General features: G+C 44.5%; 1 protein-coding gene across 9 annotated transcripts in view; it reads left to right on the top strand.

Moving 5' to 3' along the window:
• Window positions 1-24044, top strand: part of LOC143781770 (microtubule-associated serine/threonine-protein kinase 4-like) — a 61921-nt gene that overhangs the window by 5359 nt on the left and 32518 nt on the right. For 2 of the 9 annotated variants that reach the window (XM_077268580.1, XM_077268579.1), the window contains exons 7-23: window positions 405-543; window positions 644-776; window positions 924-1089; window positions 1250-1351; window positions 1589-1711; window positions 1860-1969; window positions 2061-2152; window positions 5383-5468; window positions 6480-6560; window positions 6714-6794; window positions 6948-7028; window positions 7182-7262; window positions 7416-7496; window positions 8347-8427; window positions 8581-8661; window positions 8808-8885; window positions 9200-9280. In XM_077268580.1, the coding sequence (XP_077124695.1) occupies window positions 405-543; window positions 644-776; window positions 924-1089; window positions 1250-1351; window positions 1589-1711; window positions 1860-1969; window positions 2061-2152; window positions 5383-5468; window positions 6480-6560; window positions 6714-6794; window positions 6948-7028; window positions 7182-7262; window positions 7416-7496; window positions 8347-8427; window positions 8581-8661; window positions 8808-8885; window positions 9200-9280 (1677 nt within the window). Of the gene's footprint in view, window positions 1-404; window positions 544-643; window positions 777-923; window positions 1090-1249; window positions 1352-1588; window positions 1712-1859; window positions 1970-2060; window positions 2153-5382; window positions 5469-6479; window positions 6561-6713; window positions 6795-6947; window positions 7029-7181; window positions 7263-7415; window positions 7497-8346; window positions 8428-8580; window positions 8662-8807; window positions 8886-9199; window positions 9281-9433; window positions 9512-9666; window positions 9748-9977; window positions 10494-24044 lie in introns of those variants that run through there. The other 7 variants (XM_077268581.1, XM_077268584.1, XM_077268583.1 and 4 more) reach the window with 7 other exon arrangements.

Below are 24044 nucleotides of genomic sequence, written 5' to 3'. Positions count from 1 at the left end.
AATCTTGGTCCCCTATGAAGCCAAGCTACACACTGACCTTCACAGAAGTACCATAATGGCAAGGATAGTACGTAGTCTCCGCAGACACTCAGCAGCCATAGCAAACCACTAACATGGAATGGGGGCGATGAGAGCATAGAGCAGCTCGCCTCCAGGTCACCTGCTGTAAATGCCAATGTCCGAGATTGACAGTGCAATGTAAGAGGTTACCAGCAGGGGGCAGATCTGAGCTCTCTTTCTGTATAGGACTACTCTGCAGTATACAGTATACGCTCTACATCACACAGTGTATCTCTATGATTGACTCCCTGCCCCAATGTCTCAGCTTATTTCTCATTCACACTCATCATGTGTAATTTACATTGTAACAAACCCTCACCTGTCATATTTGCTTTCTGCTCTAGGAGGAGACTGTGAAAGGCTCATAAAGTCTTATGGTCCTTTTCCCCTCGCCTTGGCACGCATCTACATTGCAGAAACGGTTCTTGCTGTGGAATATCTGCACAGCTATGGTGTGGTTCATCGAGACCTGAAGCCTTTAAAGTAAGTGAATACAGCAGTATAATAAAGGGAAAGACAGTTATAGTTTGGTATACAGTCTATGGGTTATTACTTAGGGCTGACAATATCTTTTCTTTCACAGCCTCATTCTATCATCAACTGGACATATCAAAGTCACCGATTTTGGGCTTTCAAGACTCGGACTCATGAGACCAACATCAGACATTTACAAGGCTCCAACTAAAGACATCACCAGAGAGTTCCATGATGATGGGGTTAGCTATACATAAAAAACTTACTCTTTACAGATCTGATCTATTTCTGCTTCTCTGATATTTTCTCACATAGAAAACTCTTCCACTGATATTATTTGTCACAGTTATTTTCATTGATCATCTTCTCCTTGTTCTGTTGGTTTCCAGATAACTGGCACCTATCAATATGTAGCCCCAGAAGTCATCTTACAGGAGGGCTATGGAAGACCCATTGACTGGTGGGCAATAGGGATCATCTTATATAAATTTCTAACCGGCCAAGTGCCATTTAACGGAAGATGCAAAAAAGATATTTTCAAGAGCATCATCAAGGGTAAGTAAAATAATCTGAATGCTGTGTAATGCCATAGTAATTTGGTTCAGTTGTTAGGTTCATTCTTTGGTTTAGTTACTTGCTGTTTTTAATAATTTCTTTAAAATGATAGAAAAGCTAGAGACTTTCTTTTCTGTAATATTTACTTTTTATACAACAGATGACATCACTTCGAAAATTCAAAATTCCACTGATTATCCTGATGCTCAAGACTTCATGACTCAGCTGCTCAGAAAAGATCCAACACATAGACTCGGGACAGGTAATGTATATAGTAGTATTAATAATGACTTACAACTCCTCTGTGACCTGACAAATGGATAATTTCCATAAGGATCAGCACCAAGGTCTCTGCTTTACCTTCTTGTCTATTCCCCATTCTTCTTGCTATGACTTATAGTATATTTTGGCTCTGCTATGTCTTCAGTTTAGATTAGAATAACATGTACAGTCTTCCTTTCATTGTCTGGATCACTTTTTTCTTGTCTTCCTTTTCCAGGAGGAGCAAATAAGATCAAGAGTCATCCATTCCTGAGTGGGTTAAATTTTGAGAACCTTCAAAATCAGTATATACTGTATTGTCCAACTCTTGAGTCAGAGGAGGACACCCGCTACTTTGACAGTAAGTAGAATGATACGACATCTGGTTAAAGCTGCCATTTGTCTTGTCTTTCATTTTATGTGACAATATGTTCCCAATATTATTATTAATAACATGGTGACTGTTTGTGATAATATTAATAATCTCTGATAATACTTATACTTTGTAGCTGGCTTTTGGCGACCCAAACATATGGATTCAGATGAGGGTGACACAAGTGAAGTCAGTGATTGGCCAGAAAGCTTAAACTATGTATCATCTTCTGAAAGACTTTCTAAGGTAAGTATGTGATCAGTAAATCCACAAAACTATAACTAAAAATAGTTTTAAACTACTGTATATACATTTAATTTTACTCTGTGTATTTTAGGTATATGCAACCAATACCAGGATGATGAGCAATGAAGATCACGAGCCATCTCCAGATTGTTCTTTAGAGACCAGCACAAAACACTCAGACGTGTGAGTAGATTATTATTATGGGGTATAGTACTGACATTTCTTCCGAACACCAAATACAAGACACATACTACACAATACTAAATCCAGAACCCACCACCCTATGATTGATCATCACTGTGGGGTCTGGCTTGTGATAATGCTGGCAGGGCTGCCACTAGGAATTTCGGGGCCCCATACTGGCAAAATTTTCGGGGCCCCCTTGAGACTCTGCCCAGGCTCCACCCCAGCCCTGCCTCCACCCCTCGAACTGTCCACAGTCAAAAGATTTTTAAAGACGCCACCATGACAAGGTCGGGCCCTACCCTACTCTAACCTACTAAACATTTGTTAAAATATCCAATACAATTTAGGTATATTTTTATTTATTTTTAAAATGACAAATACCACATTCAGGGGACAAATACCATGGCACCATGACCAGACACCATATTACCACCACATAGTGACCAAATAATAGCACATACAAGGAACAAATACCACCACAACATGTCCGGACCACATATTACCACAATATGATCACCAATAATAGCACATACAAGGAACAAATACCACCACACCATGACCAGATCACATATTACCACCATAGTGACCAAATAATAGCACATACAAGGAACAAATACCATCACACAATGGCCGGACAACATATTACCACCACATAGTGACTGAATACTACAATAGTGATCAGTAATAAAATAAACACAATCTATCTCCATCCTGCCCCATCTGTCCCATGATCCTGCACCATCTGTCCCCATCCTGCCCCATATTCCTGCCCCATCTGTTCCATTCTGCACCATGTCTCTATCCTGCACCCCGTGTCTCCCATCTGCCCTTGGGTCTCCCATCTGCCCCCTTGTCTCCATTCTGCCCCTTGTCTCCATTCTGCCCCCTTGTCTCCATTCTGCTCCCATGCCTCCATTCTGCCCCCTTGTCTTCATTCTGCCCCCTGTGTCTCCAATCTGCCCCTTGTCTCCATTCTGCCCCTTGTCTCCATTCTGCCCCCTTGTCTACATTCTGCCCCCTGTGTCTCCATTCTGCCCCTTGTCTACATTCTGCCCCCTGTGTTTCCATTCTGCCCCCTTTGTCTCCATTCTGCCCCCTTTGTTTTCATTCTGCCCACTTGTCTCATTTTGCCCCCTTGTCTCCATTCTGCCCCCTTGTCACCATTCTTCCCCCGTCTCCATTCTGCCCCATATCTCCATTCTGCCCCTTGTCTCCATTCTGCCTTGTCTCCATTCTGCCCCCTTTACCTCCATTCTGCCCCCTTGTCTCCATTCTGCCCCGTGTCTCCATTCTGCTCCCTGTGTCTCCATTCTGCCCCATGTCTCCATTCTGTCCCCATGGTCTCTATTCTGCCCCCTTGTCTCCATTCTGCCCCCTTTGTCTCCATTCTGCCCCTTGTCTCCATTCTGCCCCCTTTGTCTCCATGCTGCGCCTTGTCTCCATTCTGCCCCCTGTGTCTCCATTCTGCCCCCTTTGTCGTCAATCTGCCCCTTGTCTCCATTCTGCCCCCATGTTTCCATTCTGCCCCTTGTCTTCATTCTGCCCCCTGTGTCTCCATTCTGCCCCCTTGTCTCCATTCAGCTCCCATGCCTCCATTCTGCCCCCTTGTCTTCATTCTGCCCCCTGTGTCTCCAATCTGCCCCTTGTTTCCATTCTGCCCCCTTGTCTCTATTCTGCTCCCTGTGTCTCCATTGTGCCCCCTTTGTCTCCATTCTACCCCCTTGTCTCCATTTTGCCCCCTTGTCTCCATTCTGCCCCCTTGTCTCCATTCTGCCCCCTTGTCTCCATTTGGCCCCCTTTGTCGTCAATCTGCCCCTTGTCTCCATTCTGCCCCCATGTTTCCATTCTGCCCCTTGTCTTCATTCTGCCCCCTGTGTCTCCATTCTGCCCCCTTGTCTCCATTCAGCTCCCATGCCTCCATTCTGCCCCCTTGTCTTCATTCTGCCCCCTGTGTCTCCAATCTGCCCCTTGTTTCCATTCTGCCCCCTTGTCTCTATTCTGCTCCCTGTGTCTCCATTGTGCCCCCTTTGTCTCCATTCTACCCCCTTGTCTCCATTTTGCCCCCTTGTCTCCATTCTGCCCCCTTGTCTCCATTCTGCCCCCTTGTCTCCATTCTGCCCCTTGTCTCCATTCTGCCCCCTGTGTCGCCATTCTGCCCCCTTTGCCTCCATTCTGCCCCCTGTGTCTCCATTCTGCTCCCTGTGTCTCCATTCTGCCCCCATGTCTCCATTCTGCCCCCATGGTCTCCATTCTGCCGCCTTGTCTCCATTCTGCCCCCTTTGTCTCCATGCTGCGCCTTGTCTCCATTCTCCCCAGTGTCTCCATTCTGCACCCTTTGTCGCCAATCTGCCCCTTGTCTCCATTCTGCCCCCATGTCTCCATTCTGCCCCTTGTCTTCACTCTGCCCCCTTGTCTCCATTCTGCCCCCTGTGTCTCCATTCTGCCCCCTTTGTCTCCATTCTGCCCCCTTGTCTACATTCTGCTCCCTGTGTCTCCATTCTGCCCCCTTGTCTCCATTCTGCCCACTTTGTCTCTATTCTGCTCCCTGTGTCTCCATTGTGCCCCCTTTGTCTCCATTCTGCCCCCTTGTCTCCATTCTGCCCCCTTGTCTCCATTCTGCCCCCTTTCTGCCCCCTTGTCTCCATTCTGCCCCCTTATCTCCATTCTGCTCCCTGTCTCCCTTCTGTGCCGGGCTAGATGGAGACACATGGTCCACATTGCGGCTTGTGCTTTCAATTAAAAAAAAATAGAAAAAATGTCTCCTTACCTGGCCGCGCTCCTGCGGCGAAGCGAAGATCCCTGCCGGCATTTCAGCGCCCACACGGGCCCTCAAGGCTGCAATAGAGTAACTGAACCTGCGTCTTGGACGCAGGTTCTGTTACCGATAGAAGCCTGCCGCTGGGGCCCGGGCCTGATGAGCAGAAGAGACTGGGCCTGATGCGGGCCCCCTCTGCCACTGGGCCCCATACGCCAGTCAGGACAGTAATGCGCTGATGGCGGCCCGTGAACGCTGATGATAACAGTTGATCATTGTGACCAGCCTTTCATTTCCAGTTCATTAAAGCCCTTTATCACTAGTTATTATTCATTCTTGCTGATAGAAGGCAGTCCTGTGCAAGGTATCCCCTCCATTTTGTCCAAGTTTCCCAAGTGACCATACAGAAAGAAGTCTTTTTATTTTTAATTGCTTTCACTTGTGATTTATTTATTATTCTTCTACCAAACAGGCAGAAAGAATCTTCTCCTACTAGAAATGACGGTGATAATCAGTGTTTCACTACTGAAAACAAGTCACCCTCTCCGATATTGTCAGGTATGTGCAGGTCTATACGACATCTTGTTATAGCCAATAATCCAAAAGTGCAATGTGAATGTTACCTGAGGGCTCAGAAAATCACTGCTTTTTTGTGCCTTTAAAATAATCAACAATCCAACACTTCAATGTATAAAATTCTCACGCTCTCGTGCTGTGCATTAAAAGATACAAGGGGCCATACAGTCTGGTGCCTGATACTGATCATGAATACTGTGCCTATGGCTCGAACAGGCCCCAAACTAACCCTATATGTACCATTAATGTGACACAGATGTTTTAAGTAATGGACTATATGATAACACTGCTGCAACTAATGTCATATTAAAGAGATCCTGTCACCAGATTTTTATCATATAACCTAAGACCACCACCTTTCAGCTCTGTGTTACAGCATTCTGGAATTTCTGTATATAAGTCTCCAAGACGCCATGCAAAAAAAAAAAATACATTTTATTATACTCACAAATGGGCATCACTGGTCTTAATCCAGAGCCTCCTCTCTTCTGGTGATGCCATTCTCCTTCTCTGCTTCGTGTGGGTGATGGGTCCTATGTCATCCACATAGTGTTCCCCCATCATGTTCCTGCGCAGGCACACTTCTCTCTGCCCTGCTGAAGGCAGATCAAAATACTGTAGTGTGCATGAGCCGGCGCTCTTTGGCCCTTCCCCATGTATTCTTCCTGTGGTTGAAAAAACACTGCAAAAATGCTGAAAGAACTGACATGATTCAGATTTCAAAAACACTGAGACTCTCAGATCTAGCTAGGAAAAAAAACAAATGTCTGCATGAGATTTCTGACATCTCATAGCTTTTGCTATCACTGTAAAAAGTAGCTTATAATTTACATGCAAAAAACTGCTAGTGACCATAGCCTTAAGGTGCAATGCCAGAATCCCAGTACTGTAAGGTACAAAAATAAAATAACTCTACTAGATGAAGATATAAATCTTATCTTATAGGAGTTTATCATTGACTTGTTTTTCTTACTTTTTTATATGAATTTCCAGTTGAGATGAAAAATAAATCTGTATTGAACCTGGGAGAAGAGCAAGATCCAGAAATAGTCCCAGAGACTGAACCTATCAGGGGTAAGTGTGACAATAAGGTCTATGTTGTCCGATGTTGGCGACTCAGAATATTTCACGAGGAGAATATATTATATGTCAATGGTGGGATTTTCACATCTATGACTAACAATGATTATTGACTTGTTTTTCTTACATTTTTACATGAATTTCTAGTTGAGACAAAAAATACATCTGCAATAAAACTGGGTGAAGATCAAGACCCAGAAATAGTCGCAGAGACAGAACCTAGCAGAGGTAAGTGTGACAATAAGGTCTATGTTGTCTGATGTCGGCGATTGAGAATAATTCACGAGGAGGATATATTATATGACAATGGTGGGAGTTTCACATCTATGACTGACAATGATCATTGACTTGTTTTTCTTACTTTTTTATATGAATTTCCAGTTGAGACAAAAAATAAATCTGTATTGAACCTGGGAGAAGAGCAAGACCCAGAAATAGTCCCAGAGACTGAACCTAGCAGAGGTAAGTGTGACAACAAGGTCTATGTTGTCCGATGTTGGCAACTCAGAATATTTCACGAGGAGAATATATTATATGTCAATGGTGGGATTTTCACATCTATGACTAACAATGATTATTGACTTGTTTTTCTTACATTTTTACATGAATTTCCAGTTGAGACAAAAAATGCATCTGCATTAAAACTGGCAGAAGATCAAGACCCAGAAAGAGTCGCGGAGACTGAACCTAGCAGAGGTAAGTGTGACAATAAGGTCTATGTTGTCTGATGTTGGTGACTCAGAATATTTCACGAGGAGAATATATTATATGTCAATGGTGGGATTTTCACATCTATGACTAACAATGATTATTGACTTGTTTTTCTTACATTTTTACATGAATTTCCAGTTGAGACAAAAAATACATCTGCAATAAAATTGGGAGAAGATCAAGACCCAGAAATAGTCCCAGAGACTGAACCTTGCAGAGGTAAGTGTGACAATAAGGTCTATGTTGTCTGATGTTGGCGACTGAGAATATTTCACGAGGAGGATATGTTATATCTCAATGGTGGGATTTTCACATCTAAGACTAAGGGTACCGTCACACTAAGCGACGCTGCAGCGATAGCGACAGCAATGCCGATCGCTGCAGCGTCGCTGTGTGGTCGCTGGAGAGCTGTCACACAGACCGCTCTCCAGCGACCAACGATGCCGAGGTCCCCGGGTAACCAGGGTAAACATCGGGTTGCTAAGCGCAGGGCCGCGCTTAGTAACCCGATGTTTACCCTGGTTACCAGCGTAAAATATAAGTACATACTTACATGCGTCCCCCGGCGTCCGCTTCCTGTAATGACTGAGCGCCGGCAGTAGCAGGGCACAGCGGTGACGTCACCGCTGTGCTGTGCTTTCACTTTCAATTTGCGGCGCTCAGTCAGTGTGGGAAGCGGACGCCGGGGGAAGCATGTGAGTATGTACTGTTTGTTTTTTTTTACATTTTACGCTGGTAACCAGGGTAAACATCGGGTTACTAAGCGCGGCCCTGCGCTTAGTAACCCGATGTTTACCCTGGTTACCAGTGTAAAATATCGCTGGTATGGTTGCTTTTGCCGTCAAACACGGCGATACACGGCGACCTAGCGACCAAATAATGTGCAGACCTTCTAGCAGCGACCAGCAATTTCACAGCGGGATTCTGATCGCTGCTGCGTGTCAAATACAGCGATATCGCTCCCTAGGACGCTGCAACGTCACAGATCGCTGGCGACGTTGCTTAGTGTGACGGTACCTTAACAATGATCATTGACTTGTTTTTCTTACTTTTTTATATGAATTTCCAGTTGAGACAAAAAATAAATCTGTATTGAACCTGGGAGAAGAGCAAAACCCAGAAATAGTCGCAGAGACAGAAGCTAGCAGAGGTAAGTGTGACAACAAGGTCTATGTTGTCTGATGTCGGCGACTGAGAATAATTCACGAGGAGGATATATTATAGGTCAATTGTGGGATTGTCACATCTATGACTAACAATGATTATTGACTTGTTTTTCTTACATTTTTACATGAATTTCCAGTTGAGACAAAAAATACATCTGCAATAAAACTGGGAGAAGATCAAGACCCAGAAATAGTCCCAGAGACTGAACCTTGCAGAGGTAAGTGTGACAATAAGGTCTATGTTGTCTGATGTTGGCGACTGAGAATATTTCACGAGGAGGATATGTCAATGGTGGGATTTTCACATCTATGACTGACAATGATCATTGACTTGTCTTTCTTACTTTTTTACATGAATTTCCAGTTGAGACAAAAAATATATCTGCATTAAAACTGGGAGAGCAAGACCCAGAAATAGTAGCAGAGACAGAACCTAGCAGAGGTAAGTGTGACAATAAGGTCCATGTTGTCTGATGTCGGCGATTGAGAATTGTTCACGAGGAGGAGATGTTAGAATGTAAGTCCGCAAGGACAGGGTCCTCTCCCCTCTGTACCAGTGTGTCACTGTAAACCTGTTTACGGTAAATGATATCAATAACCCTGTATGTAACCCCTTTCTCATGTACAGCACCATGGAATTAATGGTGCTATATAAATAAATAATAATAATAATAATAATAAATGGTGGGATTTTCACATCTATGACTAACAATGATTATTGACTTGTTTTTCTTACATTTTCACATGAATTTCTAGTTGAGACAAAAAATACATCTGCATTAAAACTGGGTGAAGATCAAGACCCAGAAATAGTAGCAGAGACAGAACCTAGCAGAGGTAAGTGTGACAATAAGGTCTATGCTGTCTGATGACGGCAATTGAGAATTATTCAAGAGGAGGATATATTATATGTCTATGGTGGGATTGTCACATCTATGACTGACAATGATCATTGACTTGTTTTTCTTACTTTTTTACATGAATTTTCAGTTGAGACAAAAAATATATCTGCATTAAAACTGGGAGAGCAAGACCCAGAAATAGTAGCAGAGGCAGAACCCAGCAGAGGTAAGTGTGACAATAAGGTCTATGTTGTCTGATGTCGGCGAATGAGAATTATTCACGAGGAGGAGATGTTAACTCCCAGTGGTACGATTGCCACATGTATGATGACTGACAATGATCATTGACTTGTTTTTTTTACTTTTTATATGAATTTCTAGTTGAGAAGAAAAATAAGTCTGCAATAAAACTGGTAGAAGAGCAAAATGCCAAAATAAAAGAAGAGCGAGAACCTAGAAGACGTAAGTGTGATAATTAGGTCTATGTTGTTTGATGTTGGCCAGTGAGAATAATTCATGTGGAGAAGATGTTATCTGTCAGTGGTGGGATTGTCACATGTATGATGACTGAGAATGATCCTGTTCCTCTGCACAGATAAGATTTCTCTACCGTCCTGCCATAATGACACCAAAGCAGTATCTTCTAATATGGAGTCCCATTACTTACATTAGTTTTATATCTCTTCCCATAGGTTCCATCTTCCGCCGGATTATATCATCCTGCCGGCGTGGATTATCTAGGGCTGCTCGCAGCATCAGAAAAAGATGCATTTTTCCAATCTGTTGTTAGGGCACCACATACATCTAGTGCCCTGAAGAAAGTACAGCAAGTCCATCATCAAAGCTGTACTTGGGCAGCACGGTGGCTCAGTGGTTAGCACTGTTGCTCTGCAGCACTGGGATCCTGGGTTTAAATGTCACTAAGGAAAACATCTGCAAGGAGTTTGTATGTTCTCCCCGTGTTTGCGTGGGTTTCCTCCGGGTTCTCCGGTTTCCTCCCACACTCCAAAGACATACTGATAGGGAATTTTCCGTGGAATATGATGGCGCACAAATACACGTAATAAATAATACCTGTGCGGAAAGATTTCTAACATCTGCCTGTGGCCTTCTGACCAGCAAAAAGCATCTGCAGAAGATGAAGGCTCCTTCAAGCACATCACATCATTCTTCCATGTAGTTCCTAATTTAAAAAAAATTAAATAAACATTCTGAATTAATGTTCCTTTGTAATAGAATATTTCTGAAATATATGGCATACCAATACTGTACGTCGTACATGTTTGAAGCACCTTATGAAGTTTTGTTTTTTCACTAAACGTGTATGTACTGTAGTGTGGTGGGGTGATATACTTCCCTACTGCCGTCTTCTCTGGGATCAAGCTCTGTCCGGCTCCTCTTTTGTGTGATGTCGTAGCTACATAGTTACATACATAGGCTGAAAAAAGACCTAGGTCCATCAAGTTTAACCTGTCTCCAGCAATTGTCCATTTTGTCACTACATTAAATTTAACCCACAATGTTATGTGTATTAAGAAAATCATCCAGCCCTTTTTAAAGGCTGTTGTAGTGTCTGCCATTACTAGTTCTTGTGGTTGGGCATTCCACAGTCTGACTGCTCTAACTGTAAATAACCCTTTCCTATTTAGCTGTCGGAATCTCCTGTCATCGCTCACTCTATGCTCTCGGTGTGAGCCAGAAGTCTCTTCTATAATGCAAGCCTATGGGGCCTTGTTCTGTCGCTCCATAGGCTTATAATGTTAACCCCTTAGTGACAGAGCCAATTTGGTACTTAATGACCGAGCCAATTTTTACAATTCTGACCACTGTCACTTTATGAGGTTATAACTCTGGAATCCTTTAACAGATCCTGCTGATTCTGAGAGATTGTTTTTTCGTGACATATTGTACTTCATGTTAGTGGTAACATTTCTTCGATATTACTTGCGATTGTTTATGAAAAAAACGGAAATATGGCGAAAATTTTTAAAATTTTGCAATTTTCAAACTTTGTATTTTTATGCCCTTAAATCAGAGAGATATGTCACAAAAAATAGTTAATAAATAACATTTCCCACATGTCTACTTTACATCAGCACAATTTTGGAAACAAATTTTTTTTTTGTTAGGGAGTTATAAGGGTTAAAAGTTGACCAGCAATTTCTCATTTTTACAACATCATGTTTTTTTTAGGGACCACATCACATTTGAAGTCATTTTGAGGGGTCTATATGATAGAAAATACCCAAGTGTGGCACCATTCTAAAAACTGCACCCCTCAAGGTGCTCGAAACCACATTCAGGAAGTTTATTAACCCTTTACGTACTTCACAGGAACTGAAACAATGTGGAAGGAAAAAATGAACATTTTACTTTTTTTTTGCAAACATTTTACTTCAGAACCATTTTTTTTTATTTTCACAAGCGTAAAAACAGAAATTTAACCATAAATTTTGTTGTGCAATTTCTCCTGAATACGCCGATACCCCATATGTGGGGGTAAACCACTGTTTGGGCGCACCGCAGAGCTTGGAAGAGAAGGAGCGCCGTTTGACTTTTTCAATGCAGAATTGGCTGGAATTGAGATCGGACGCCATTTGGAGAGCCCCTGATCCCCTGATGTGCCTAAACAGTGGAAACGCTCCACAAGTGACACCATTTTGGAAACTAGACCCCTTAAGGAACTTATCTAGATGTGTGGTGAGCACTTTGAGCCCCCAAGTGCTTCACAGAAGTTTATAAAGTAGAGCCGTGAAAATAAAAAATCGCATTTGTTTACACAAAAATGATCTTTTCGACCACAAATTCTTATTTTCACAAGGGTAACAGGAGAATTTAGACCACAACAGTTTTTGTGCAATTTCTCCTGAGTACGTCGATACCCCATATGTGGGGGTAAACCACTGTTTGGGCGCATCGCAGAGCTTGGAAGAGAAGGAGTGCCGTTTTACTTTTTCAATGTAGAATTAGTGCCGTTTTACTTTTTCAATGCAGAATTGGCTGGAATTGAGATCGGACACCTTGTCGCGTTTGGAGAGCCCCTGATGTGCCTAAACAGTGGAAACCCCCACATGTGACACCATTTTGGAAACAAGACCCCTTAAGGAACTTATCTAGATGTGTGGTGAGCACTTGAAACCCCAAGTGCTTCACAGAAATTTATAACGTAGAGCCGTGAAAATAAAAAATCCTTTTTTTCCCTCAAAAATGATTTTTTAGCCTGCAAATTTTTATTTTCTCAAGGGTAACAGGAGACATTGGACCCCAAAATCTGTTGAACAGTTTGTCCTGAGTACGCTGATACCCCATATGTGGGGGTGGCACTGTTTGGGCACTCATCGGGGCTCGGTAGGGAAGGAGCACCGCTTGGAATGGAGACTTTGATGGGATGGTCTGCGGGCGTCATGCTGCATTTGCAGAGCTCCTGATGTACCTAAACAGTAGAAACCCCCACAAGTGACACCATTTTGGAAACTAGACCCCACAAAGAGCTTATGTAGATGTGTGGTGAGCACTATGAACCCCCAACTTCTTCACAGAAGTTTATAATGTAGAGTCATGAAAATAAAAAAAATCATTTTTTTTCCACAAAAATGATCTTTTCACCCCCAAATTTTTACTTTCACAAGGGTAACAGGAGAAATTGGACCCTAAAATTATTGTGCAATTTATGCTGAGTAGGCTGATACCCCATATGTGGGGGTAAACTACTGTTTGGGCGCATGGCAGAGCTCGAAAGAGAAGGAGTGCCGTTTTGGAATGCAGACTTTGATAGAATGGTCTTTGGGCACTATGTTGCGTTTGCAGAGCCACTGATGTACCTAACCAGTAGAAACCCCCACAAGTGAGCCCATTTTGGAAACTAGACCCCCCAAGGAACTTATCTAGATGTGTGGTGAGAACTTTGAATGCCCAAGTGCTTCACAGAAGTTTATAATGCAGAGTCGTGAAAAAAAAAAAAAAATTTCCACAAAAAAGATTTTTTAAGCCCCCATATTTATATTTTCACAAGGGTGACAAGAGAAACTGGACCCCAAAAGTTGTTGTCCAATTTGTCCTGAGTACACTGATACCCCATGTGTGGGGGGGACCAATGTTTGGGCACATGGCAGAGCTCGGAAGGGAAGGAGCACCGTTTTGGAATGCAGACTTTGATAGAATGGTCTGCGGGCGTTATGTTGCATTTGCAGAGCCCCTGATGTACCTAAACAGTAGAAACCCCCCACAAGTCACCCCATTTTGGAAACTAGACCCCCCAAGGAACTTATCTAGATGTGTGGTGAGAACTTTGAATGCCCAAGTGCTTCACAGAAATTTATAATGCAGAGTCGTGAAAATAATTTTTTTTTCCCCCAAAAAAGATTTTTTAGCCCCCAAGTTTTTATTTTCACAAGGGTAACAGGAGAAATTGGACCCCAAAAGTTGTTGTCCAATTTATCCCGAGTACGCTGATGCCCCATATGTGGGGGTAAACCACTGTTTGGGTGCACGGCAGAGCTCAGAAGGGAGGGAGCACCATTTGACTTTTTGAGCGCAAAATTGGCTGTGGCGTTTAGAGACCCCCTGATGTACCTAAACAGTGGAAACCCCCCAATTCTAACTCCAACCTTAACGCCAACACACCCCTAACCCTAATCCCAACCCGATCCATGATCCTAATCACAACCCTAACCCCAAAACAACCATAACTCTAATCAGAACCCTAAATCCTAAACACACCCCTAATCCTAATCTCAACCCTAATCTCAATCCTAACCCTAATCCCAATACACCCCTAACCCTAATCCCAACCCTAATCTTAACCCTAATCCCAAACCTAACCCTAATCCCAAACGTAACCCTAATGCCAACCCTAATCCAAACCCTAACCCTAATCCCAACTCTAAACCTAACTTTAGCCCCATCCCTAACTGTAGCCCCAACCCTAACCCTAAATTTAGCCCCAACCCTAACCCTAGCCCCAACCCTAACCCTGACTTTAGCCCCAACCCTAACCCTAAATTTAGCCCCAACCCTAAATTTATCCCCAACCCTAAATTTATCCCCAACCCTAACCCTAAATTTAGCCCCAACCCTAACCCTAACTGTAGCCCCGACCCTAACCCTAACAGTAAATTTAGCCCCAACCCTAACCCTAACTTTAGCCCCAACCTTAACCCTAATTTTAGCCCCAACTCCTCTAGCTGCCGGCCAGCAGATCATGGCGGGCGCACTGCGCATGCGCCCGCCATTTTCTTACTGGACGAAGAAGCCGGTGGCCAGGAGAGGACACAGGAGGACCCAGGGACACCGGTAAGTATGACATGGTCCCCAAATCCCCCTATTTCTCTGTCCTATGATGTGCGATCACATCAGAGGACAGAGAATTACACATCGCTTTTTTTTTTGCGGTCGCCGGTAAACAGTTAATTACCAGCGATCGCAAACGGGGTCGGTAAAAACCGACCCCGATCATGTTCTTTGGGGTCTTGGCTACCCCCCAGCAGCAGAGACCCCAAAGATCTTCCGGATGCCGGCCGGCGGGCGCACTGCGCATGCGCCCGCAATAATATTAATAAATATTATAATAATTTTGGCCAGAATAAGATGGCGGCGCCCATCGGGAGCCACGAGGAGCACCGGGGGAGACAGGTGAGTATCGGGGGGCTATCGGGGGTGATCGGGGACCCGTTTCTCTGTCCTCTGATGTGCGATCACATCGAAGGACAGATGGGAAATCGCGGTTTTTTTTTTTTTTTGCGACCGCCGGTAAACGGTTAATTACCGGTGATCGCAACTCGGGGTCGGTAAAACCGCCCCGAATCATGTTCTCTGGGGTCTCGGCTGACCCCGAGAAAATCCGACTCTGGGGGGCGCTATTCACTTTTTCACGCTATTCACTTTTTCACGTCTAAGTACCCTTAACTGCCGCCGTTAAAAGGCGTATCGGCGGTCGTTAAGGGGTTAAAGACACATCCGGGTTACATAGAGCGCAGTGTGACCCGGTCTGTCTGGAGAGCGGTGACATCACTCAGAAGAGGAGCGAACGGCGCTAAATACCAGAGAACTTGGTGGTAGGTGAATATATTAACACACACTACACTACAGAGCAAAGGTGTTGCTAGGGTCCTAAAAGATTAGGGGCTCAGCTCCAAAGTACATGTCTTCTTATATGACCCCTCACGACTTATAAGAGGATTTGCACATACAGTATATAATTACATAAATTAAGAGGAGTGGCAGGAGTCTAGATGAATATATATGCACATAGGTACACAAGGTTATAAATTATATAACTGTATAAATACAGGAAGTATGTGTGTGCATACGTACGTCTAGGATATGAATTCCGAAGAAAGACTAATCTGAGCATTAAAGTGAGAAAAACACCAGAGAACTGATAAAAAAAGTCAGTAGAACAATGTATGAAAATATAAAAATTATATTACATTTGCCAAGTATAAAAGGTGTGGGAGAAACACAAATATAAGAAAAAGGGGGCATAACAGATGTATTTAGTAAAAGTGACGTATGTCAAGGTTAGGTAGGGAGACGTGCTGAATTACGCTGTCAACAATGTATTGAAAATATATGAATAGTATCAAGTAGGTACAAATGTAATTTTACATGAAGACTGCGAGTTTGGTATAACAATATGGTTAGTCAAGAACGTGAATAAATGTATATATGGATACAAATACTAAATACTGTATTTTACGCATTATAAGACGCACTTTTTCCCCAAAATTTTTTTTGGGGAAATGGGGGTGCGTCTTACAATGCATATACATGGAATGCCCGCCAGGGCTGTTGGGTACTCTGTATCGGGTCCGATACTTAAAGGGATTTGTCACAGCAGCGGCGACCCGGTCCATGGCCCTAGGCGCCCATGTAAAAGGGGTTTTGAAATGGGAAATAAAGTTTGTTTGTGACGCCACCCGAGGTATTCGGTCAGGGGTGACCGACGCAGCTTAAAAGGGTCCTCCGGGATGATGTGGCAGCAGGGATGATATGGCTTCCCACAGGTGAAGTAGGGTCTCCAGGGCTCCCAGTGTAGAAGGGACAGATGGTAGGTGGTATAGCAAGAAACAGAGGACACAGGGTTGCAGTCTCTTTACCTCTTTACTGAAGGGTTCAGGCATCCACAGTCCAGGGTACCGGATCACAGATGCTGGTATGGTCTGGCCGGCTTGGAAGCGATTCTGGAATCCCCCTAATAAGGTGGGGTTGGAAGCCGTCCTAGCACTGTGTTGTAGTCCCTTGCTGTCTTAGGCCTCTCACAAGGTCATCTCGTTCTCTCTGTCCCCCTTTAGGTAGAACACTAACCTGCATGACAGGTAACTCGAGCCTTTTTACAGGATCTCTATCACGACCCAGGCTGTATGAGTTAATGTGTCTTCAGGTGTTTATGGTGGACAGGTAACTTGCGATCTGCTGTCCGTCGGTTTCTGCTGTGGGGCAAAAAGATACCCCCACAACCTCGGTCTTCCGGCTACCGGTTTCATGAGCTTTAGCATGGAAGAAGCTCAGTCGCAGCTTCTCCCCAGCTCTTCACTTCACCTTTTCTTCTTTTCCTCCTTTACGCTCTCTACAACTTATTCTGCTTTCATTTCTTTCCTTTCAGGAACTGCAGCACCTCACGTGGCTGCATGGCCTCTCTTTCCTCTGTATCTCTCTCAGACTGACTCACTACTTTCCTTCCAGCCAGAATATATATAGGGGAGTCACCCACAAGCTGGATCAGAGCTCCCCCTCCTGGCCTGGAGTATGAACATGTTGCATGAATGTGATACCTGATAAAGAGATCCTTCCTCGCTTCCAAGTGTGACATCACTCTCCCCATGAGGAAAGCAATGCCACTGTAACAACCATTCCCCCCTCATTAAATCCAGTTCTCCTGGACTGGGAAAACAAAAAGACAATAATTTGGTTAAAGACTAGTGATGAGCGAACGTGCTTGCCAATACTCGTTACTCACACGAGTATCGCTATGCTCGGCATACTCGGCGAGCAGCAAGCATTTCCGGGATTATTCGGTGGTAACTGCAGTCTCCACCCAGCAGTTTTGGTGGACTTTTGAGACCCAATCACGGTGCAGGGATTGTCTGCCAGGCCATGAAACGTCGCAGCCATCTTTGTTGTGGTCGTGCAGTGATTGGCTTGGCCGCACAGCATCATCCCGAGATCCCGAGTATAAGAGACCTGGCACCACCCTGTTCTCCGCATTCTGTTCCTTTTTCAGCGAGAGTAGGGAGAGCTGCTGCCAAGATAGGGTCAGAATCGTGGTTTTAGAGTTAGTGTAGGTCTGCAACTCTTACATCCACAACTCCTCAGAAACCAAAAGTCCTTTTGAAGGCTAATTCGTGGGTCCCGATATTGCAGCGCTAGGTAGGCAGGGCACAGCATATCCACATCAGTGCAAGGCCTGCAGGCACTGTATGTGCGTCCATTCCCAAAACTCTATAACTGCCTGCTGCAGCTTATTTACTGTCTATATACCTTTTTTCCCCAAAAAATTCCCCCCCCTAAAAAAAAAATACAGTCTGTTCTATCCGACAGAGGCCTGTTGAAAAATTATAGTTTGTCAGGCATACATAGCATAGTTGTGTGTGCTACCCTTGTGCCTTTTTTTTTGGTGTTTTAAATTCACAGAAGAAGGCCTCATGTATCTGCGTGCTCCCAGTTTGTTCATTGGAGGCCTGTGTATATTTTTTGGCTGTCTGATTCTATACAGCACTATTTTGCTTAAAAAAAATTGCAAGCCCACAGATTTGCCAGTGTGGTATTACTGTTACAGCTGTCATATATCTCTGCTCCAAGTTTTGGTATTGGAGGCCGATGTACTTACTTTGTGGCTGTGTGATACTCAAATTCTATACAGCGCTACTTAGCCTAAAAAAAAATTGAAAGGCCACAGATTTGTCAGTGTGGTATTTCTGTTACAGCCGTCAACCGTCATATATGTCTGTGCTCTAAGTTTGTAGTAAATATAGGAAAACTGACTGAACAGCAATATAGTCTGAACTGGTGCATAACCAAAAAAAAGACATATAGTAAATAGATCAATGGCTGCACTCAATTTTACTGTACTAAAGCAAGGAAATGTGTGATACGTGAAATGTGAATAGCATAATGGCTTGTGAAATCTATGAAAAAACACGTGTGTTTTTTTAGCCTCCCAAAAAATTGAAAGGCCACAGATTTGCCAGTGTGGTATTTCTGTTACAGCCGTCATATATCTCTGCTCCAAGTTTTGGCATTGGAGGCCGGTGTACTTACTTTGTGGCTGTGTGATACTCAAATTCTATACAGCGCTATTTAGCCTAAAAAAAAAATTGAAAGGCCACAGATTTCCCAGTGTGGTATTTCCATTACAGCGGTCATAGATCTCTGTGCTCTGTTTGGGCATTGGAGGCCGGTGTACTTACTTTGTGGCTGTGTGATACTCAAATTCTATACAGCGCTATTTAGCCTAAAAAAAAATTGAAAGGCCACAGATTTGCCAGTGTTGTATTTCTGTGAGAGCCCTCATATATCTCTGCTCCAAGTTTGGGCATTGGACGCCGGTGTACTTATTTTTTGGCTGTGTGATACTCAAATTCTATACAGCTTTATCATAAATTAACTTAAAAAAAAGCCCCAAAATTTTAATACAGTCTGTTAGGTCAGGCTGAGGCCTGCCTGGTGTTTTGGTTTGAAAAATTGTAGATTTTGCAGTCATACTGATCACATATTATTTCACTACTAATAAAGACATTTGTGTTGAGCATTTGAAATAGTGCAGTAGTTCATTTAAAATGGTTAAGGCAAGGGGCAAGGGACGGGTAAGTGGACGTGATGCTGATGGTGCATCCAGAGGACGAAGCCGTGGGCAAGGTGAAAGTGGGCAACAACAAAGACCCACATCTTCTCGCTCGACCTTCCTGTTCCAGTTTCTAGGGGACCGCAGCACACCACTATTGAAGCCAGAGCAGTGTGAAACGGTTGTTGGTTGGATAGCGGATAATGCTTCCAGTCACTTAGCCACCACCACCACCTTGTCTTCAACACAGTCAAGTCTGAGTAGCTGTGATTGTGGCTAGGATATTCCTCACCCTGATCTTCCTTCCTCCCGCCATGCCGAGTGCCCTGAGACAACTGATCCCACACTTGGACACTCTGAAGAGCTGTTCAGTTTTCCATTTCAAGATTCTGAAATCTCTGCGGGTCAAGTTGAAGAGGGGAAAGATGAAATCGCATGTAGAGCTGCCCAAAGCTTTGACCAGCTCCGGTCACACGAAGGCGATGGTGGGATAGGGTCACAAGAGGTGGACGATGATGAGACAAAATTGCCAAAAAGTCAGGAGGAGGAGCAGGGTGCGTATGTGGAAGACAAGGTGGTGGATGACATAGTGACTGACCCAACCTGGCAGGAGGACATGCATAGCGAGGACAGCAGAAGAAATGGGGAAGGAGGCATATCCCCCCAACAGGTAGGAAGAAGCAGTGTGGTGTCCACAGACAGAAGACGTGCGTCCGTACCCAGTAACACCAACTTGAGGGAAGTTGGCATTCCAACTGTTAGATCTTCCGGAGTCTGGTTATTTTTAAACACTCTGCCGATAACCCCAAACAGGCCATTTGCAGCATCTGCCATGCCCACATCAGCAGGGGTAGCAAAACAACCAGCCTGACCACCACCAGCATGATCAGGCACATGCAAGCAAAGCACCCGACTTTGTGGGCCGAACCCCAGGCTCCAGGACCACTGCCTGCTGGTCACACCACTGCTTCTTCCACTGTTTTGCGTAGAAGCCAATCCCCAGTACACCGTGCATGTGAAGATGCCTCTAGCCCTGCACCTGTTGTGGCCCACAGTCAAGCAGCACCATCAGCAAGCTCGTCCACGTCCTTGTCCCAGCAAAGCCTTCAGTTGTCTATAACCCAGTCTTTTGAACGCAAGCGGTAATACCCAGCCAACGCCCAGCAGCAGCATCAGTCTATCTCAGCCTCCTGATGAGCCACATTGGTGAAACGCATTGATGCGTTTGTCTATGAATACATCAGGAACGATAAGTACCCCGTTGTTATAACTGCTATATACACTTATTGCAGAATGGGATCACAGTTGTGTATCAGTACTGTACCCATGTAGCCTGCCTGGATTTTAAGGTGTATGGCCATAATATTTGGGGCCATTGATGTGATACCTTTGTAGGGATTAGTGTAATCTGTAGGGCTTGCTTTTAGGGTAAGCCGACGTTGAGTGGGGGAACCATATCCGCTGAACAGTAGGGTGCCAACCCCCACAGACAGGCAGGATGCATATCAGCAGGGAGCTGTTATAGTGAGGTACCCAGTGTGTATTAAGCACTTTTTGCACTTTATGTTATTTTGTTATTCACCCTTTTCACACTGTTCTATGGTTGCCGCTAACGAACTAGTTATCGATTGGCAAACTTTATTCATTTTTTCCTCTCATGTCAGAATGATGGTTTAAATGTATCACATTATTTATAGTTGACAAACAGGAGTCATAGGGACAGCCACCGTTGAGCGGGGGTGCCTATCTCGTATATATTTGTAGGGTGCCAACCTCCGCTGCAAGGCAGGGTCATTTAGTATCAATAGTGTGAGGGGCAGCTTTAGCCCAGCACGGTTGCTTGCATGTTGATTGTCTGTTTAATGTTTTAAAGTGAGAAATAAAGATTTGGTTTCATCTATGATCTGATAAGATACAAGGTTTTTTTTGGTTTTGCTTAGTTTTTTGGACCTTGGTTGAATATTCTAATTGTTTTTTTTGCTACTTCTTAACTCGGTCTCCTGCAATGTGTCCTTTAACTGCTACTAGATCAACAGGGTGAACATGCTCTGTACTGTTATAGTCCGGTGAATTTTGGGCAAGGGGCCTGCAATGGCACTAGTGTATTTTTAAAAAAAGTACCCCACATTGGTGAAGCCACATCCACTTCATGTGGTAGCTATCAGGTGTTAGGTGGTTCCCTGTGCTCGCTCACACTTGCTTGTTTTTGTACCTTTGTACAATGGTTGTTTTCCATGCGCACCATTTTTTAAGCCTGTATCTCTTGTTGTCCTATTCATTGTCTTAATAAAGAATTTTCATATTATTATCTATATAGACTATTTTAGTCATTTTTTTCTGGCTTCATGGCCTTCCCCTTTGCATATATACAGACACCGTACATTTGCATAGCTGCCATCTTTGTAAGGTCAGTGCACCTGCGCTGTGGCTTCAATTCATGTCAGTTGAGGGTCATGGAAAGGTCGCCATTAATTCCTATGGATTTTTATTTTTTTTAAATGCGATTTTTTTTAAAACTACAAATCGGATCGACTCCAAAAATACATAGCACACCTGTCCCCACCGAGGGCTTGGAAATGCCGCCTGAACGGGGTCTCTGCGCTGAGCGGTTCGGGCTGCAGTAATTGCGGAAAACGTGGAGAAGAAGTAGAATAATCTATATATATATGATTGTCTAAGGGGTACTTCCGTCTGTCTGTCCTGGATAATCATTAGTCAAGGCCTCTGTCTGTCATGGAATCCAAGTCGCTGATTGGTCTCGGCAGCTGCCTGTCATGGCTGCCGCGACCAATCAGCGACGGGCACAGTCCGATTAGTCCCTCCCCTACTCCCCAGCAATCACTGCCCGGCGCCCACTCCATAATCCCCTTCCCCTCCAGTCTCCGCTCACACAGGGTTAATGGCAGCGGTAACGGGCCGCGGTGTAGCGCACTCCATTACCGCTGCTATTAACCCTGTGTGTCCCTAACTATTTACTACTGACGCTGCCTATGCAGAATCAATAGTAAAAATATGTCATGTTAAAAATAATAATAATAAAAAAAACCTGCTATACTCACCATCTGCCACCTTTCGCGCTCCTAGCGTCGCTACGGTGACCGCTCCATGCAAGCGGCAGCTTCCGGTCCCAGGATGGTATGCCTGAAGGACCTTCCATGACGTCACGGTCATGTGACCGCGACGTGATCACAAACCCTGCGAGAAGGACCTTCCATGGCGTCGCTGTCACATGACCGTGACGTCATGGAAGGTCCTTCTGGCATGCCATCCTGGGACCAGAAGCTGCCGCCTGCGGTCGTCACGGTCATGTGACTGCGACGTCATCACAGGTCCTGCGCGAGAAGGACCTGCCATGACGTCACGGTCATGTGACCGCGACGTCATCACACCTTGGGACCGGAAGCTGACGCCTGCACCGCGCACAGGGCTAGGACTTCAACGGGCCTACAGAGGGTGAGTATATGTTTATTTTTTATTTTAACTCTGTATACTAAGTGGCTCTGTGCTGTATACTCCGTCGCTGTGCAATATACTATGTGACTGGGCAATATACTACGTGACTGGGCAATATACTATGTGACTAGGCAATATACTATGTAGCTGGGCAATATACTACGTGGCTGCGCAATATACTACGTGGGCTGCGCAATATACTACGTGGCTGGGCAATATACTACGTGACTGGGCAATATACTACGTGGCTGGGCAATATCCTACGTGACTGGGCAATATACTACGTGGCTGGGCAATATACTACGTGGCTGGGCAATATACTACGTGACTGGGCAATACACTACGTGACTGGGCAATATACTACGTGGGCTGTGCAATATACTACGTGGCTGGGCAATATACTACGTGGCTGGGCAATATACTACATGGCTGGGCAATATACTACGTCACTGAGCAATATACTACGTGGACATGCATATTCTAGAATACCCGATGCGTTAGAATCGGGCCACCATCTAGTCTACTATATAATTGTCTAAGGGTCACTTCCGTCTTTCTGTCTGTCTTTCTGTCTGTCCGTCACGGATATTCATTGGTCGCGGCCTCTGTCTGTCATGGAAATCCAAGTCGCTGATTGGTTGCGGCAAAATGGCCACGACCAATCAGCGACGGGCACAGTCCGGCGGCAAAATGGCCGCTCCTTATTCCCCGCAGTCAGTGCCCGCTCCATACTCCCCTCCAGTCAGCGCTCACACAGGGTTAATGGCAGCGGTAACGGACCGCGTTATGCCACGGTGTAATGCACTCCGTTCCGCTGCTATTAACCCTGTGTGACCAACTTTTTACTATTGATGCTGCCTCTGCGGCATCAATAGTTAAAAGATCTAATGTTAAAAATAATTAAAAAAATAAAAAATTGTTATATACTCACCGTCCGTCGGCCCCCGGATCAGGAACAGGCCTTTCCCGCTCCTCGCGACGCTCCGGTGACCGCTCCATGCATTGCGGTCTCGCGAGATGATGACATAGCCTTCTCGCGAGACCGTTACTTCATCATCTCGCGAGACAGCAATGCACTCTTGGGACCGGAGCGCACGAGGAGTGTCGGTAACCGCTTCGCCTGGATCCTGGGCCAACGGAAGGTGAGTATATAACTATTTTTTATTTTAATTCTTTTTTTCAACAGGGATATGATGCCCACATTGCTATATACTGCGTGGGCTGTGCTATATACTACGTGGGCTGTGCAATATAATATGTGGGCTGTGCAATATAATATGTTGGCTGCTATATACTACGTGGGCTGTGCAATATACTACACGGGCTGTGCAATGTACTGCGTGGGCTGTGCTATATAATACGTGGGCTGTGCAAAATAATACGTGGGCTGTGCAATATAATACGTGGGCTGTGCAATATACTACGTGGGCTGTGCAATGCACTACGTGGGCTGTGCAATGTACTATGTGGGCTGTGCTATATACTACGTTGGTTGTGCAATATAATACGTGGGCTGTGCAAAATA

Source organism: Ranitomeya variabilis, chromosome 6 (genome assembly GCF_051348905.1).
Source record: "Ranitomeya variabilis isolate aRanVar5 chromosome 6, aRanVar5.hap1, whole genome shotgun sequence".
In the NCBI taxonomy this organism is placed as follows: domain Eukaryota; kingdom Metazoa; phylum Chordata; class Amphibia; order Anura; family Dendrobatidae; genus Ranitomeya; species Ranitomeya variabilis.
Note: the sequence above shows the minus strand (reverse complement) of the source record. Positions and strands in the feature narration are given on the sequence as shown.